Raw genomic sequence first — 13,441 nt, forward strand, 5'->3', positions numbered from 1 at the left:
TTACGGTACCGTAGTTACTTTAAAACATTACAGACTGTAGTTCCGATATAAGATGGAAATAAGCTGAAAATGTAAATTCATTATGTACACAGCTAGTGCATATATACTCAACGTAGGCAGGTCATACATATTAACAGAGTGTATCAATGTTAAAACACACATTCTCAAGCTGGTCAGTTAGTATATTGCATATATCTCACCTTACAGTATATGGATCAATAAAGAACAATTCAAAGCTGGACTTTAACCTAATATACAAAACCAATTTATATCTTGCAGTTGTAGTCAAGTCCGCATTGCTATCACAGATGGTGTGGAGCAGACAGGAATCGCTGTGCCCTTGTGTATGGGGCATTCTGGATACTCGCATATGGTAAGGATAGGCACCTGGTAATCATAGGAGTGATCTTGAAACAAGCAAAAGGTGTGAATTCTAAACAAGAATTAAGACCAAATAAATATATATGAAAAGAGACCAACATTTAGATAAAAACCCACTTTTGGTGGGGTGGGGGTGGTGGTGGTGGGGGGGGGGGACGAGTCGAGGTATTCGTAGTTTACAAATATGAGGCGAATCCCAGGGATTAATTCAGACCATATGGTGACATTGTACCCAGTATGGTGATCCACCGGCATTCCTTTTGTGCCAAGAGGCGTTTATTGTTTCCTCCCTGATGCCGCACTGTTTGTGTTCTTTGCCTCGGACCATGAAGGACTTGGTGTTGCATTGGTGGAATTTTTTGTAGTGGCGAGGTATTGTTTTTTATTGTGAAGCGTCAGTCATTGTTTCAGCTGAAATTATATCGCATACGTGTTGTCGTGTACGGGTTTTAAGTTGGCGTGATGTTAAGCCAATATATACTATGGGGCAGCTGGTTGTGGCATAGTATATTACTTGAGTAGTCTGACAGGTGATATGTTGTCTAATCTTATATACTTTGCTTCCATCCACCGTGGAAAAGGTCGCTGTTCTGGATATATTTTTACATGTGATGCTGTCACCGCATGGAAAACATCCAAGCATTGGACCGTGAGTCCCAAAGGGATTTGATTGGATAGGGATGTAGTGACTTAGTGTCAATAAGTCTTTCAAATTCCTACTCTTCCTAGATGTCATTAGGGGGTATTCTGAGATATATTGAGATAGGGCGGGCACAGTTTTTAGGATGTTCCAATGTTTTCTCAAACATTCCCTCATGGTGTCCTACTCCCCATTGAATGTTGAAATGAAGCGGACCACTTCCAGGTCATCTAGTTTCCTGGGGGAGGGGCGTAAAAGTCAATCCCTCACTCCTTTTGGCTCTAATGTATCCCCTCTTTATACATCGGTTACTATATCCACGGACCTGGAATCTCTCTTAGATCATCTGATTGAGTTTCAAATCCAGAATCAGAGGAGCAAATCCATCTTGCTCTTATTGCCCTACTGGGATACCCCTGATGGACGATTTAGGGTGACCTGAATTGGCATGAAGCAATGAGTTTACCGAAGTGGACTTATGGTGGACATCAGTTTGTATATGTAAACGTGAATCTATACTTATCTTGATGTCCAAAAAGTCCACCTCAGTCTTACTGCATGTATAGGTTAGCCTAATGTTTAACCTGTTCACATTAAGTTATGCCATAAATCCCTGTAAAGAAGCCTCAGTACCCTGCCACACAATTAAGACATCATCTATATAGCGGAGCCAGCACTGCACATGGTCGGCGGCCTGTGCGCCCTCCCCGCCAAAAATTCCCCTCTCCCAGTATCCGAGAAAGAAGTTGGCGAAGGAAGGCGCGCAGGCCGTACCCATGGCAGTGCCTCACCACTGCAAGTACAGTCATGGCCAAAAGTATTGAGAATGAGACAAATAGTAATTTTTTCAAAGTTTACTGCTTCATTTTTTGTAATGGCAATTTGCATATACTCCTGAATGTCAAAGAGTGATCAGCTTAACAGCAATTACTGTACTTGCAAAGTCAATATTTGCCCAGAAAATGAACTTTAACCCCCAAAACACATTTCAACATCATTGCAGTCCTGCCTTAAAAGGAGCAGCTAACATCGTTTTAGTGATTGATCCATTAACACAGGTGTGGGTGTTGATGAGGACAGGGCTGGCGATCAATCAGTCATGATTAAGTAAGAATGACATCACTGGACTCTTTAAAAGGAGGCTGGTTCTTGGTATCATTGTTTCTCTTCAGTTAACCATGGTTATCTCTAAAGAAACACGTGCAGCCATCATTGCACTGCACAAAAATGGCCTACCAGGGAAGAGTATCGCAGCTACAAAGATTGCACCTCAGTCAACAATCTATCGCATCATCAAGAACTTCAAGGAGAGAGCTTCCATTGTTGTCAAAAAGGCTCCAGGGCGCCCAAGAAAGACCAGCAAGCGCCAGAACCGTATCTTAAAACTGTTTCAGCTGCGGGATCGGACTACCAGCAGTGCCGAGCTTGCTCAGGAATGGCAGCAGGCTGGTGTGAGTGCTTCTGCACGCACTGTGAGGCGGAGACTCTTTGTGCAAGGGCTGGTTTCAAGGAGGGCAGCAAAGAAGCCACTTCTCTCCAGAAAAAACCTCAGGGACCGACTGATATTCTGCAAAAGGTACAGGGAGTGGACTGCTGAGGACTGGGGCAAAGTCATTTTCTCTGATGAATCCCCTTTTCGATTGTTTGGGACATCTGGAAAACTGCTTATTCGGAGAAGAAGAGGTGAGCGCTACCACCAGTCTTGTCTCATGCCAACTGTAAAGCATCCTGAAACCATTCATGTGTGGGGTTGCTTCTCAGCCAAGGGAATCGGCTCACTCACAGTCTTGCCTAAAAACACAGCCATGAATAAAGAATGGTACCAGAATGTCCTCCAAGAGCAACTTCTCCCAACCGTCCAAGAGCAGTTTGGCGCCCAACAATGCCTTTTCCAGCATGATGGAGCACCTTGCCATAAAGCAAAGGTGATAACTAAATGGCTCATGGAACAAAACATAGAGATTTTGGGTCCATGGCCCGGAAACTCCCCAGATCTTAATCCCATTGAGAACTTGTGGTCAATCATCAAGAGACAGGTGGACAAACAAAAAACAACAAATTCTGGCAAAATGCAAGCATTGATTATGCAAGAATGGACTGCTATCAGTCAGGATTTGGTCCAAAAGTTGATTGAGAGCATGCCAGGGAGAATTACAGAGGTCTTGAAGAAGAAGGGGCAACACAGCAAATAGTGACTTGCTGCATTAACTCATTCTAACTGTCAATATAACCTATTGGTACTCATAATATGATTGCAATTATATTTCTGTATGTGATATAAACATCAGAAAAACACTAATAAAAACCAGAGGCCTGCAGATCTTGTGAAAATATAATTTTGTTGTCATTCTCAAAACTTTTGGCCATGACTGTAGAATACATCATTAAACACAAAGAAGTTGTATGTCAAGATATAAGTAAGCAGTTCCAAGATGAGATCACAGGTTTGGTTGTCCCAATTGCTATTACTCAGATAGAACCGGCATGGTTCTGTGCCGTCCTCATGTCAGATATTCGTGTATAGTGATTCGATGCCTGCTGTTGCTAATATCATATCCTCCTCCAAGCCCATACCATTGAGACGGGCCAGGACGTCCTTTGTGTCACAAGCATATGAGGGCAGTGTTTCAACTAACGATTTTAAATAGTCATTTATAGATTTACATATTGGTTCGCACCCCCCCCCTTCCCCCCCATGCCGGACACAATCGGACATCCTGGCGGCTCCACAGGATTTTTATGGATCTTTGGCACAAAGTATATGGTGGGAATTTTGGGGAACTTAGTCACAAAGCCCTCAAAGATTTTTTTGGGGATGATGCCTTTTTCTAGGGCCTGAAGCAGAATGTCTTCTAATTCCGTTGACTATACTACCACGGGACTATGCTCCAATTTCAAATAAGTGGTCTTATCCTTAAGATGCATATAAGCCTCTTTTTCATACATCATCTTAGGCCAAAGGACTATGTTCCCCCTCTTCTCTGCTGGCTTGATGACAATATCTTCTAGCATTTGGAGTTCACGCAGAGCCCTCCGTTGTCCCGAGGTCATATTGTCAGATATACGTTTAACAGGGATCCTGTGAAACTCGTCGATGACTAGCTTGACAAAGATTTCCACTGCTGGGCATAATGGCAAGGGGGGAACCTAGTCGAATGTGCATAGCTAGCCCATGGGAATATACCTGCGCATTCTGGGGCCTGCTCCCTCAATAGGTCTTCGAGGGCCTGTAAAGCTCCCTGCTCCAATTTATTGCTAGGAAGTTGTTCTCCTGCCTCTTTGTTGTGTAGTTTCTTGAGTATAAACTTCCTCGCAGATAAATATAAGTCTTTTATAGCTGGAAAAAGATCAAAATTGTTAGTTGGTGCAAAGGTTAAACCCATGGTTAACACTTCCTTTTGAATGTCAGTCAAAGTGTGTTCAGATAAGTTAATTGCCTCCAATCCACTCTTAATAAGTTTTTCATGATTATTGATCGGAGATATTCTACTTTTGGTGGAATGTTTTCTTTGTTGGGCCCCCATATTTTTATAGTTGGTCCATTTGGGTCTACCCATTGCTGACTCCTCACTTGAGGCATAGGATGAAAAGGATGTAGTTCTTACCTGTGCATGGGTCCTAAAGTGTTTACTTCTATGGCTCCATCTATAGACTGTATTGGTCTGTTGGTCACTATGATCTCGTTGAAACTTTTTAGCTTTACTGTCACATATGTCTTTCTCCCATTTCATGAATTCAGCATCTAGTTCAGAATTAAGGGACATTAGACTCTCGGGTGACAGATCTTGTTTCAATCCACTATGTATCCCTTCTATCTCTGCATATAGGGATCCCAGTGTTTTGGTGTTTATTGGATCAGTAGCTCCATAAATCCTCTGGAGCAGCCACTAGCCAAGTGTTCCCATTTAGATCTGATCTCCTCATCTTCCACCTCAAACGAAGGGAAGACTTGGACCTTTAAGCCCCCGTCTCGCATAGCGAGATCGCTGCTGAGTCACGGTTTTGGTGACGCAACAGCGACCTCACTAGCGATGTCGCTATGTGTGACACTTTGCAGCGATCAGGCCCCTGCTGTGAGGTCGCTGATCGCTGCAGAATGTCCTGGACCATTTTTTGGTCGTTGCCCTCCCGCTGGTCAGCACACATCGCTGTGTGTGACCAGCGGGAGCAGCGATCAGGCTGGTAACCATGATAAACATCGGGTTACTAGGGGCACACGCGCACCTAGTAACCCGCTGTTTATCATGGTTACGAGCCTGCTAAAGTGAGCGGTAACCTCCCGCTCACCGTAGCAGAGTGGTAACCATGATAAACAGCGGGTTACTAGGTGCGCGTGTGCTCCTAGTAACGCGCTGTTTATCATGGTTACCAGCCTGCTCCTGCTTCAGCAGGCTGGTAACCAGGAGCAGGACATCGTGGAAAGATTCTTTCCACGATGTCGCTGCTCCCCTGATCGTTGGTGAGCCTGCCTGTTTGACAGCTCACCAGCGACCACATAGCGACGCAGCAACGATCCCTGACAGGTCGTATCGTCGGGATCGCTGTAGCGTCGCTATGTGTGACGGGGCCTTTAGGCCCCTGAGTATCAACCCTTTTTCTATGTATTTATTCAGGAATGCTCGGTTCCACCATATTTTGGTGCGTTTATTTAGTAGATCTTTCAGTCTTTTGCAACTTTCTTTAGTGTCCCTACCGCCCCCGCATTGTGGATCCACTGGGTACTTCACTGAACACTTCATTTACACGATTCAGCCACGTCTGTTCACGTGCCTTAAAATCCATGTTTGTTCTAGAACGAGTAGCTGTGAGAAACACAGAATAATTTGGTATACAATAATAGGGTTTCCAGAATATCATCCCTAGTTTTTCATCCAAGGGCTTGTGCCCTATGTCAAAGCGAGAAAACTCAATATATAAGCATTTGCAGAGACGGAGGACACTGAATTACAGATATCATAAAATCAGTAGTTTATTTAATGCTATTAAAAATAATGCATATTCAATTACATACATATAACAAAAAGTGAAGTGATACAATTTAGAAACCCAGTAGAAAGGCTAAAAAATAAGGTCCGCTGAGCACCTATAAGCAAAAGGTATTATATCCACACAAAAGTAGAAGAGAGACACTTGTAGATATATAGTCAAGCTATTTAATGGTTCTCACATGTGTCACCTATATACTGTGCTGTGCAAATTAATTGGGACAAAGCATTTTTTTAAGTAAAATCTAGTGATGAGCGAGTATGTTCTGTTAACCCTTTCGGCGAGTATGCTCGCACCGAGTATTTACAGCTGCTCAGTGATATGGTTGAATCGCTCCCGTGTTCTTGATTTGCGACTGTTTGACAGCTTTATTACATGAGAGGAATGTCTATTTCTTACACATTCCTCACATGTATTAAAGTTGTCAAACAGTTGCAAATCATGCACACGGGAGCGATTCAACCATATCACTGAGCAGCTGTAAATACTCTGAGCTCGGTCCGAGCATACTCGCCGAAATGGTTAACAGAACATATTCGCTCAACACTAGTAAAATCGTACGTTGGTTACCAGTCAGTGATTCAGATGTTTTTGGGCTTTTTAACAGCTGATGGTACAGGGAGCTTATTTCCTGTTGATGGTATGATGAATTCATCCAAATACATAGTCGTTTTAAAACGTTTTATTGTGCCATTCATGCGTAAATTTAAAGGGACATTCCAACAAGATTTGGCTCCATGCCACAATTCCAAGTGTGGGAGGAAATTCCTGGAAGAAAATAATGTAAAAGTGCTGGACTGGCCTGGCAATTCACCAGACTTAAATCCTATAGAAAATTTGTGGAGCATTGTGAAGAGACGTCTTGGCAAAATGGACTGTACAACCAAAGAACGCATGATAAACTGTGCCGTACAAGTGTGGGTCCATGATGAAGAATTGATTAATTTATGCAAAAACTTGGTACAATCAATGCCAAAACGCATTGAAAATCTCATATCTGCTAAAGGAGGACATATTTCTTACCAAAATTAGTATGTAACAGTGCATTATAACATTTTATTATTAAATATTCAAAAATGTGTTTTTTTTTACTTTGTCCCAATTAATTTGCACAGCACTGTATCTATCAATGTTTTTAATTCACACCCTTTTCTTGTTTCAAGATCACTCCTATGATTACCAGGTGCCTATCCTTACCATATGCGAGTATCCAGAATGCCCCATACACAAGGGCACAGCGATTCCTGTCTGCTCCACACCATCTGTGATAGCAATGCGGACTTGACTACAACTGCAAGATATAAATTGGTTTTGTATATTAGGTTAAAGTCCTGCTTTGAATTGTTCTTTATTGATCCATATACTGTAAGGCGAGATATATGCAATATACTAACTGACCAGCTTGAGAATGTGTGTTTTAACATTGATACACTCTGTTAATATGTATGACCTGCCTGTGTTCAGTATATATGCACTAGCTGTGTACAGAATGAATTTACATTTTCAGCTTATTTCCATCTTATATCGGAACTACAGTCTGTAATGTTTTAAAGTAACTACGGTACCGTAAGTTCGGAGCACTCCTGATGGGAAAACCTGCATGGTGGCACTCTATGGAAATAACTCATACTAAAAGTACCTGTGTAAGAATAAGAGTGCGCATGCGCCTTCCCTGCCGTGATTTGCTGCGCCCTGTCTCCGGTCTTTAACTCTCTGCGCACTTGCGTGGCTGCAGCCTGGCGCCGGCGACGTCACGTGACTGCCGCAGAGACTGACGGGTGAGGGTCGGCCGCGACCACGGGGAGTGAATGCGCATGCGCGGTATACCACACTGCCAGTGAACCATTCCGACCACGTGATCGGAAGGTCCTGGTAGATAAAATGAGACCTATGATGTACAATAGCAACGTCCCCTGAGGAAGCATACAAGCAAAAACGCGCGTTTGGGGTCTAGGCTGGAGGTCTGCTGGAACACCTTATAATGGGTAAAGAATTTATCTATTGCTTGTTATCCCATGAAGAGCAAAAATTATTATATACAGTACAGACCAAAAGTTTGGACACACCTTCTCATTTTAAGCTTTTTCTGTATTTTCATGACTATGAAAATTGTACATTCACACTGAAGGCATCAAAACTATGAATTAACACATGTGGAATTATATACTTAACAAAAAAAGTGTGAAACAGCTGAAAATATGTCTTATATTCTAGGTTCTTCAAAGTAGCCACCTTTTGCTTTGATGACTGCTTTGCACACTCTTGGCATTCTCTTGATGAGCTTCAAGAGGTAGTCACCGGAAATGGTTTTCACTTCACAGGTGTGCCCTGTCAGGTTTAATAAGTGGGATTTCTTGCCTTATAAATGGGGTTGGGACCATCAGTTGTGTTGCTCAGAAGTCTGGTGGATACACAGCTGATAGTCCTACTGAATAGACTGTTACAATTTGTATTATGGCAAGAAAAAAGCAGCTAAGTAAAGAAAACCGAGTGGCCATCATTACTTTAAGAAATGAAGGTCAGTCTGTCCAAAAAATTGGGAAAACTTTGAAAGTGTCCCCAAGTGCAGTTGCAAAAACCATCAAGCGCTGCAAAGAAAGTGGCTCACATGAGGACCGCCCCAGGAAAGGAAGACCAAGAGTCACCTCTGCTTCTGAGGATAAGTTTATCCGAGTCACCAGCCTCAGAAATTGCAGGTTAACAGCAGCTCAGATTAGAGACCAGGTCAATGCCACACAGAGTTCTAGCAGCAGACACATCTCTACAACAACTGTTAAGAGGAGACTTTGTGCAGCAGGCCTTCATGGCAAAATAGCTGCTAGGAAACCACTGCTAAGGACAGGCAACAAGCAGAAGAGACTTGTTTGGGCTAAAGAACACAAGGAATGGACATTAGACCAGTGTAAATCTGTGCTTTGGTCTGATGAGTCCAAATTTGAGATCTTTGGTTCCAACCACCTTGTCTTTATGCGACGCAGAAAAGGTGAACGGATGGACTCTACATGCCTGGTTCCCACCGTGAAGCATGGAGGAGGAGGTGTGATGGTGTGGGGGTGCTTTGCTGCTGACACTGTTGGGGATTTATTCAAAATTGAAGGCATACTGAACCAGCATGGCTACCACAGCATCTTGCAGAGGCATGCTATTCCATCCGGTTTGCGTTTAGTTGGACCATCATTTATTTTTCAACAGGAAAATGACCCCAAACACACCTCCAGGCTGTGTAAGGGCTATTTGACCAAGAAGGAGAGTGATGGGGTGCTACACCAGATGACCTGGCCTCCACAGTCACCAGACCTGAACCCAATCGAGATGGTTTGGGGTGAGCTGGACCGCAGAGTGAAGGCAAAAGGGCCAACAAGTGCTAAGCATCTCTGGGAACTCCTTCAAGATATAAGACATATTTTCAGTTGTTTCACACTTTTTTGTTAAGTATATGATTCCACATGTGTTAATTCATAGTTTTGATGCCTTCAGTGTGAATGTACAATTTTCAAAGTCATGAGAATACAGAAAAATCTTTAAATGAGAAGGTGTGTCCAAACTTTTGGTCTGTACTGTATATCTGCCCTTTGTTACTTGGGAGGTCTGATAGACCTCTTTGAAGCATGAATTGTCCTCACTGTGCTATTTATGCTGAAGTAAATGGAAGCCCTATATGGGTTATATTGGAAATGCATGGACCTACTTCCCAAGCATTGATAGCTATATAGGTGACACATGTGAGAACCATTAAATAGCTTGACTATATATCTACAAGTGTCTCTCTTCTACGTTTGTGTGGATATAATACCTTTTGCTTATAGGTGCTCAGCGGACCTTATTTTTAGCCTTTCTACTGGGTTTCTAAATTGTATCACTTCACTTTTTGTTATATGTATGTAATTGAATATGCATTATTTTTAATAGCATTAAATAAACTACTGATTTTATGATATCTGTAATACAGTGTCCCCCGTCTCTGCAAACACGAGTATATCGTTACATCCGAAACCACGGGGATCGGCACCAGTAAGTGTAATGGTCAATTGTCGATCATAACATTTGGCACTACTGTTCATTTACCCATTCGGGACTGATTTCGACTACACTCAATGTATACAGGCATAACCCCCTGCTATTCATCAGTATACTGGACAGTCAATTATATATTTTCCTTTAGTTTTATTCCTTATATTTTTGCCTACTCATTTCTGTACTGTGTCACTCATGTGCTGCTGGATTTGATTTGGAGCACAAACCTGTGACGTTCTCTGTGTTAAAGCGCACCTGTCAGCAGGATTGTGCTTAGTAAACTACATACACTGTCAGGTGGGTAACATTATACTGAGTAAAATGATACCTTTGTTGATGAAATCTGTCCTGTGGTTCTTTTATAATCTTTATTTTCAGTTCTACCATAATGAGATGCTTGTGCTTTAGGGTGGAACTTTAAGGAGGGGCTGTAACTGGTGCGCTCATTATGTATTCCTATCTCTGGCCTCTGACTGGTCACTGTGCTTTCAGTCACCTGCCTGCCGCCCGTGCGTGCGTCTGCGCAGTGGCATCTATTGCTTGCCGATACTAGTGCGCACGTGCCATTTTTCTAGAGGAAACATAAATTTGTCTGCACCAATATGACCCCCGCCACCTTCGCTTGCGCAGTAGCATTTCTCGCACCTGCTTTTTCAGCTCTGCCCATAAATTTTCAATAGGATTGAGATCAGGGCTTTGTGATGGGCACTTCAAAACATTCACTTTAACCTTAAGCCACTTTGTTCCCATTTTGGCAGTATGCTTCGGGTCATTGTCCGTTTGGAAGACCCATTTCCGCCCAAACTTTAACTTCCTGGCTGATGTTTTGAAATGTTGCTTCAGAATTTCCACATAATCTTCTTTTCTCATGATGCCATCTATTTTGTGAAGTTCACCAGTCCCTCCTACAGCGAAACAACCCCACCACATGATGCTGCCGCCCCCGTGTTTCACAGTTCGGATGGTGTTCTTAAGCTTCCAAGCTTCTCCCTTTTTCCTCCAAACATAATGATGGTCATTATGCCCAAAAAGTTCAATTTTAGTTTCATCAGACCACAGAACATGTCAACAAAAATTAATGTCTTTGTTCCTGTGTGCATTTGCAAACATTAATCTGGCTTTTTTATGTTTCTTTTGGAGTAATGGCTTCTTCCTGGTAGAGTGGCCTTTCAGCCCATGTTGATACAGTACTGGTTTCACTGTGGATATTGACACAATCTTACCAGCTTCCACCATCATCTTCACAAGGTCTTTGCTTTTGTCCTTGGGTTGATATGCACATGTTGGACCAAAGCATGGTTCATCTCTGGGACACAGAACCCGTCTCCTTCCTGAGCTGTATGATGGCTGGACATTCCCATATTGTTTGTACTTGTGTATAATTGTTTTTACAGATGAACGAGGCACCTTCAGGTATCTTGAAATTGTACCCAAGGATGAGCCAGACTTGTGCAAGTCCACAATTCTCTTCCTGATTTCTTGGCTGATTTCTTTAGACTTTCCCATGATGCTACACAAAGAAGCAGTGTGTTTCAGGTGTGCATTAAAATACATCCACATGTGTGTCTCTAATTAACTTAAATGTTGCCAAAAAATCACAAGCTTCCAAACACATGACCACATCTGTCTCATTCTGGCATTTGGCAAATATTAAAAATCATGGTAATCCTAAATATATATATATATATATATATATATATATATATATATATATATATATATATATATATATATATATATATATATATATATATATATATATATATATATATATAATTATGGTGGTCCAAAAGTAGGTGGACAAAGTGTAATAAGGTTATGAAGGGGGAGATTTATCAAACATGGTGTAAAGTGAAACTGGCTCAGTTGCCCTTAGCAACCAATCAGATTCCACTTTTCATTCCTCACAGACTCTTTGGAAAATGAAAGGTGGAATCTGATTGGTTGCTAAGGGCAACTGAGCCAGTTTCACAGATCTAGTATTCACAGATAGATCTCCCCAAAATCTGTTTTCTTTTCAGATAATTCAGATAACACATAATGGCAAATAATTTAAATACAGATCAAAGAAAATGGATTTTAACAGAGTATTGGAAATCTCAAAATGCTGAAACCGTTAGAGCAAATTGGGTTGAAACATTTGGTACTCAAGCCCCAAAGAGACAAACCATTTACAGCATTCGTGACAAATTCAATGCCACTGGCTCAATCCTTAATGCTCCAAAAACTGGTCGACCCAAAACAGTCTGTACAGAAGATAATAAACAACTTGTTGCTGAAAAATTTGTACAGAGTCCAAAAAAGTCCACAGAAGAGCCTCTTTGGAATTGGAAATTTCACTTCTATCATGCGAATCCTGAAATCTATTGGGTGGAAAGCTTATCGTCCACGTATAATTCATGGTTTATTGGAGGATGATCCAGACAGGCGGCTGCAATTTAGTGTTTGATAAATCTCCCCCTTCATAACCTTATTACACTTTCTGTCCACCTACTTTTGGACCACCCTGTGTGTGTGTGTGTGTATATATATACAGTACAGACCAAAAGTTTGGACACACCTTCTCATTTAAAGATTTTTCTGTATTTTCATGACTATGAAAATTGTACATTCACACTGAAGGCATCAAAACTATGAATTAACACATGTGGAATTATATACTTAACAAAAAAGTGTGAAGCAACTGAAAATATGTCTTATATTCTTGGTTCTTCAAAGTAGCCACCTTTTGCTTTGATGACTGCTTTGCACACTCTTGGCATTCTCTTGATGAGCTTCAAGTGGTAGTCACCGGAAATGGTTTTCACTTCACAGGTGTGCCCTGTTAGGTTTAATAAGAGGGATTTTTTTGCCTTATAAATGGGGTTGGGACCATCAGTTGTGTTGTGCAGAAGTCTGGTGGATACACAGCTGATAGTCCTACTGAATAGACTGTTACAATTTGTATTATGGCAAGAAAAAAGCAGCTAAGTAAAGAAAAACGAGTGGCCATCATTACTTTAAGAAATGAAGGTCAGTCAGTCCGAAAAATTGGGAAAACTTTGAAAGTGTCCCCACTTTTGCAGTTGCAAAAACCATCAAGCGCTACAAAGAAACTGGCTCACATGAGGGCCGCCCCAGGAAAGGAAGACCAAGAGTCACCTCTGCTTCTGAGGATAAGTTTATCTGAGTCACCAGCCTCAGAAATCGCAGGTTAACAGCAGCTCAGATTAGCGACCAGGTCAATGCCACACAGAGTTCTAGCAGCAGACACATCTCTTCAACAACTGTTAAGAGGAGACTTTGTGCAGCAGGCCTTCATGGTAAAATAGCTGCTAGGAAACCACTGCTAAGGACAGGCAACAAGCAGAAGAGACTTGTTTGGGCTAAAGAACACAAGGAATGGACATTAGACCAGTGGAAATCTGTGCTATGGTCGGA

General features: G+C 41.9%; 1 protein-coding gene across 2 annotated transcripts in view; it reads left to right on the top strand.

Moving 5' to 3' along the window:
* Nucleotides 1-13,441, top strand: part of MARCHF5 (membrane associated ring-CH-type finger 5) — a 52,058-nt gene that overhangs the window by 12,952 nt on the left and 25,665 nt on the right. Inside the window, exon 2 of one of the 2 annotated variants that reach the window (XM_073685237.1) lies at nt 280-373. The exons of the other annotated variant lie outside the window; for it this stretch is intronic. Coding sequence (XP_073541338.1) covers nt 309-373 — 65 coding nt within the window. The 5' untranslated portion in view covers nt 280-308. The remainder of the gene's footprint in view (nt 1-279; nt 374-13,441) is intronic. 2 annotated transcript variants of the gene reach the window in all.

The sequence above is a fragment of the Phyllobates terribilis genome, unplaced genomic scaffold, assembly GCF_046119375.1.
Source record: "Phyllobates terribilis strain yellow unplaced genomic scaffold, ASM4611937v1 Scaffold_5__5_contigs__length_657084704, whole genome shotgun sequence".
NCBI lineage: Eukaryota > Metazoa > Chordata > Amphibia > Anura > Dendrobatidae > Phyllobates > Phyllobates terribilis.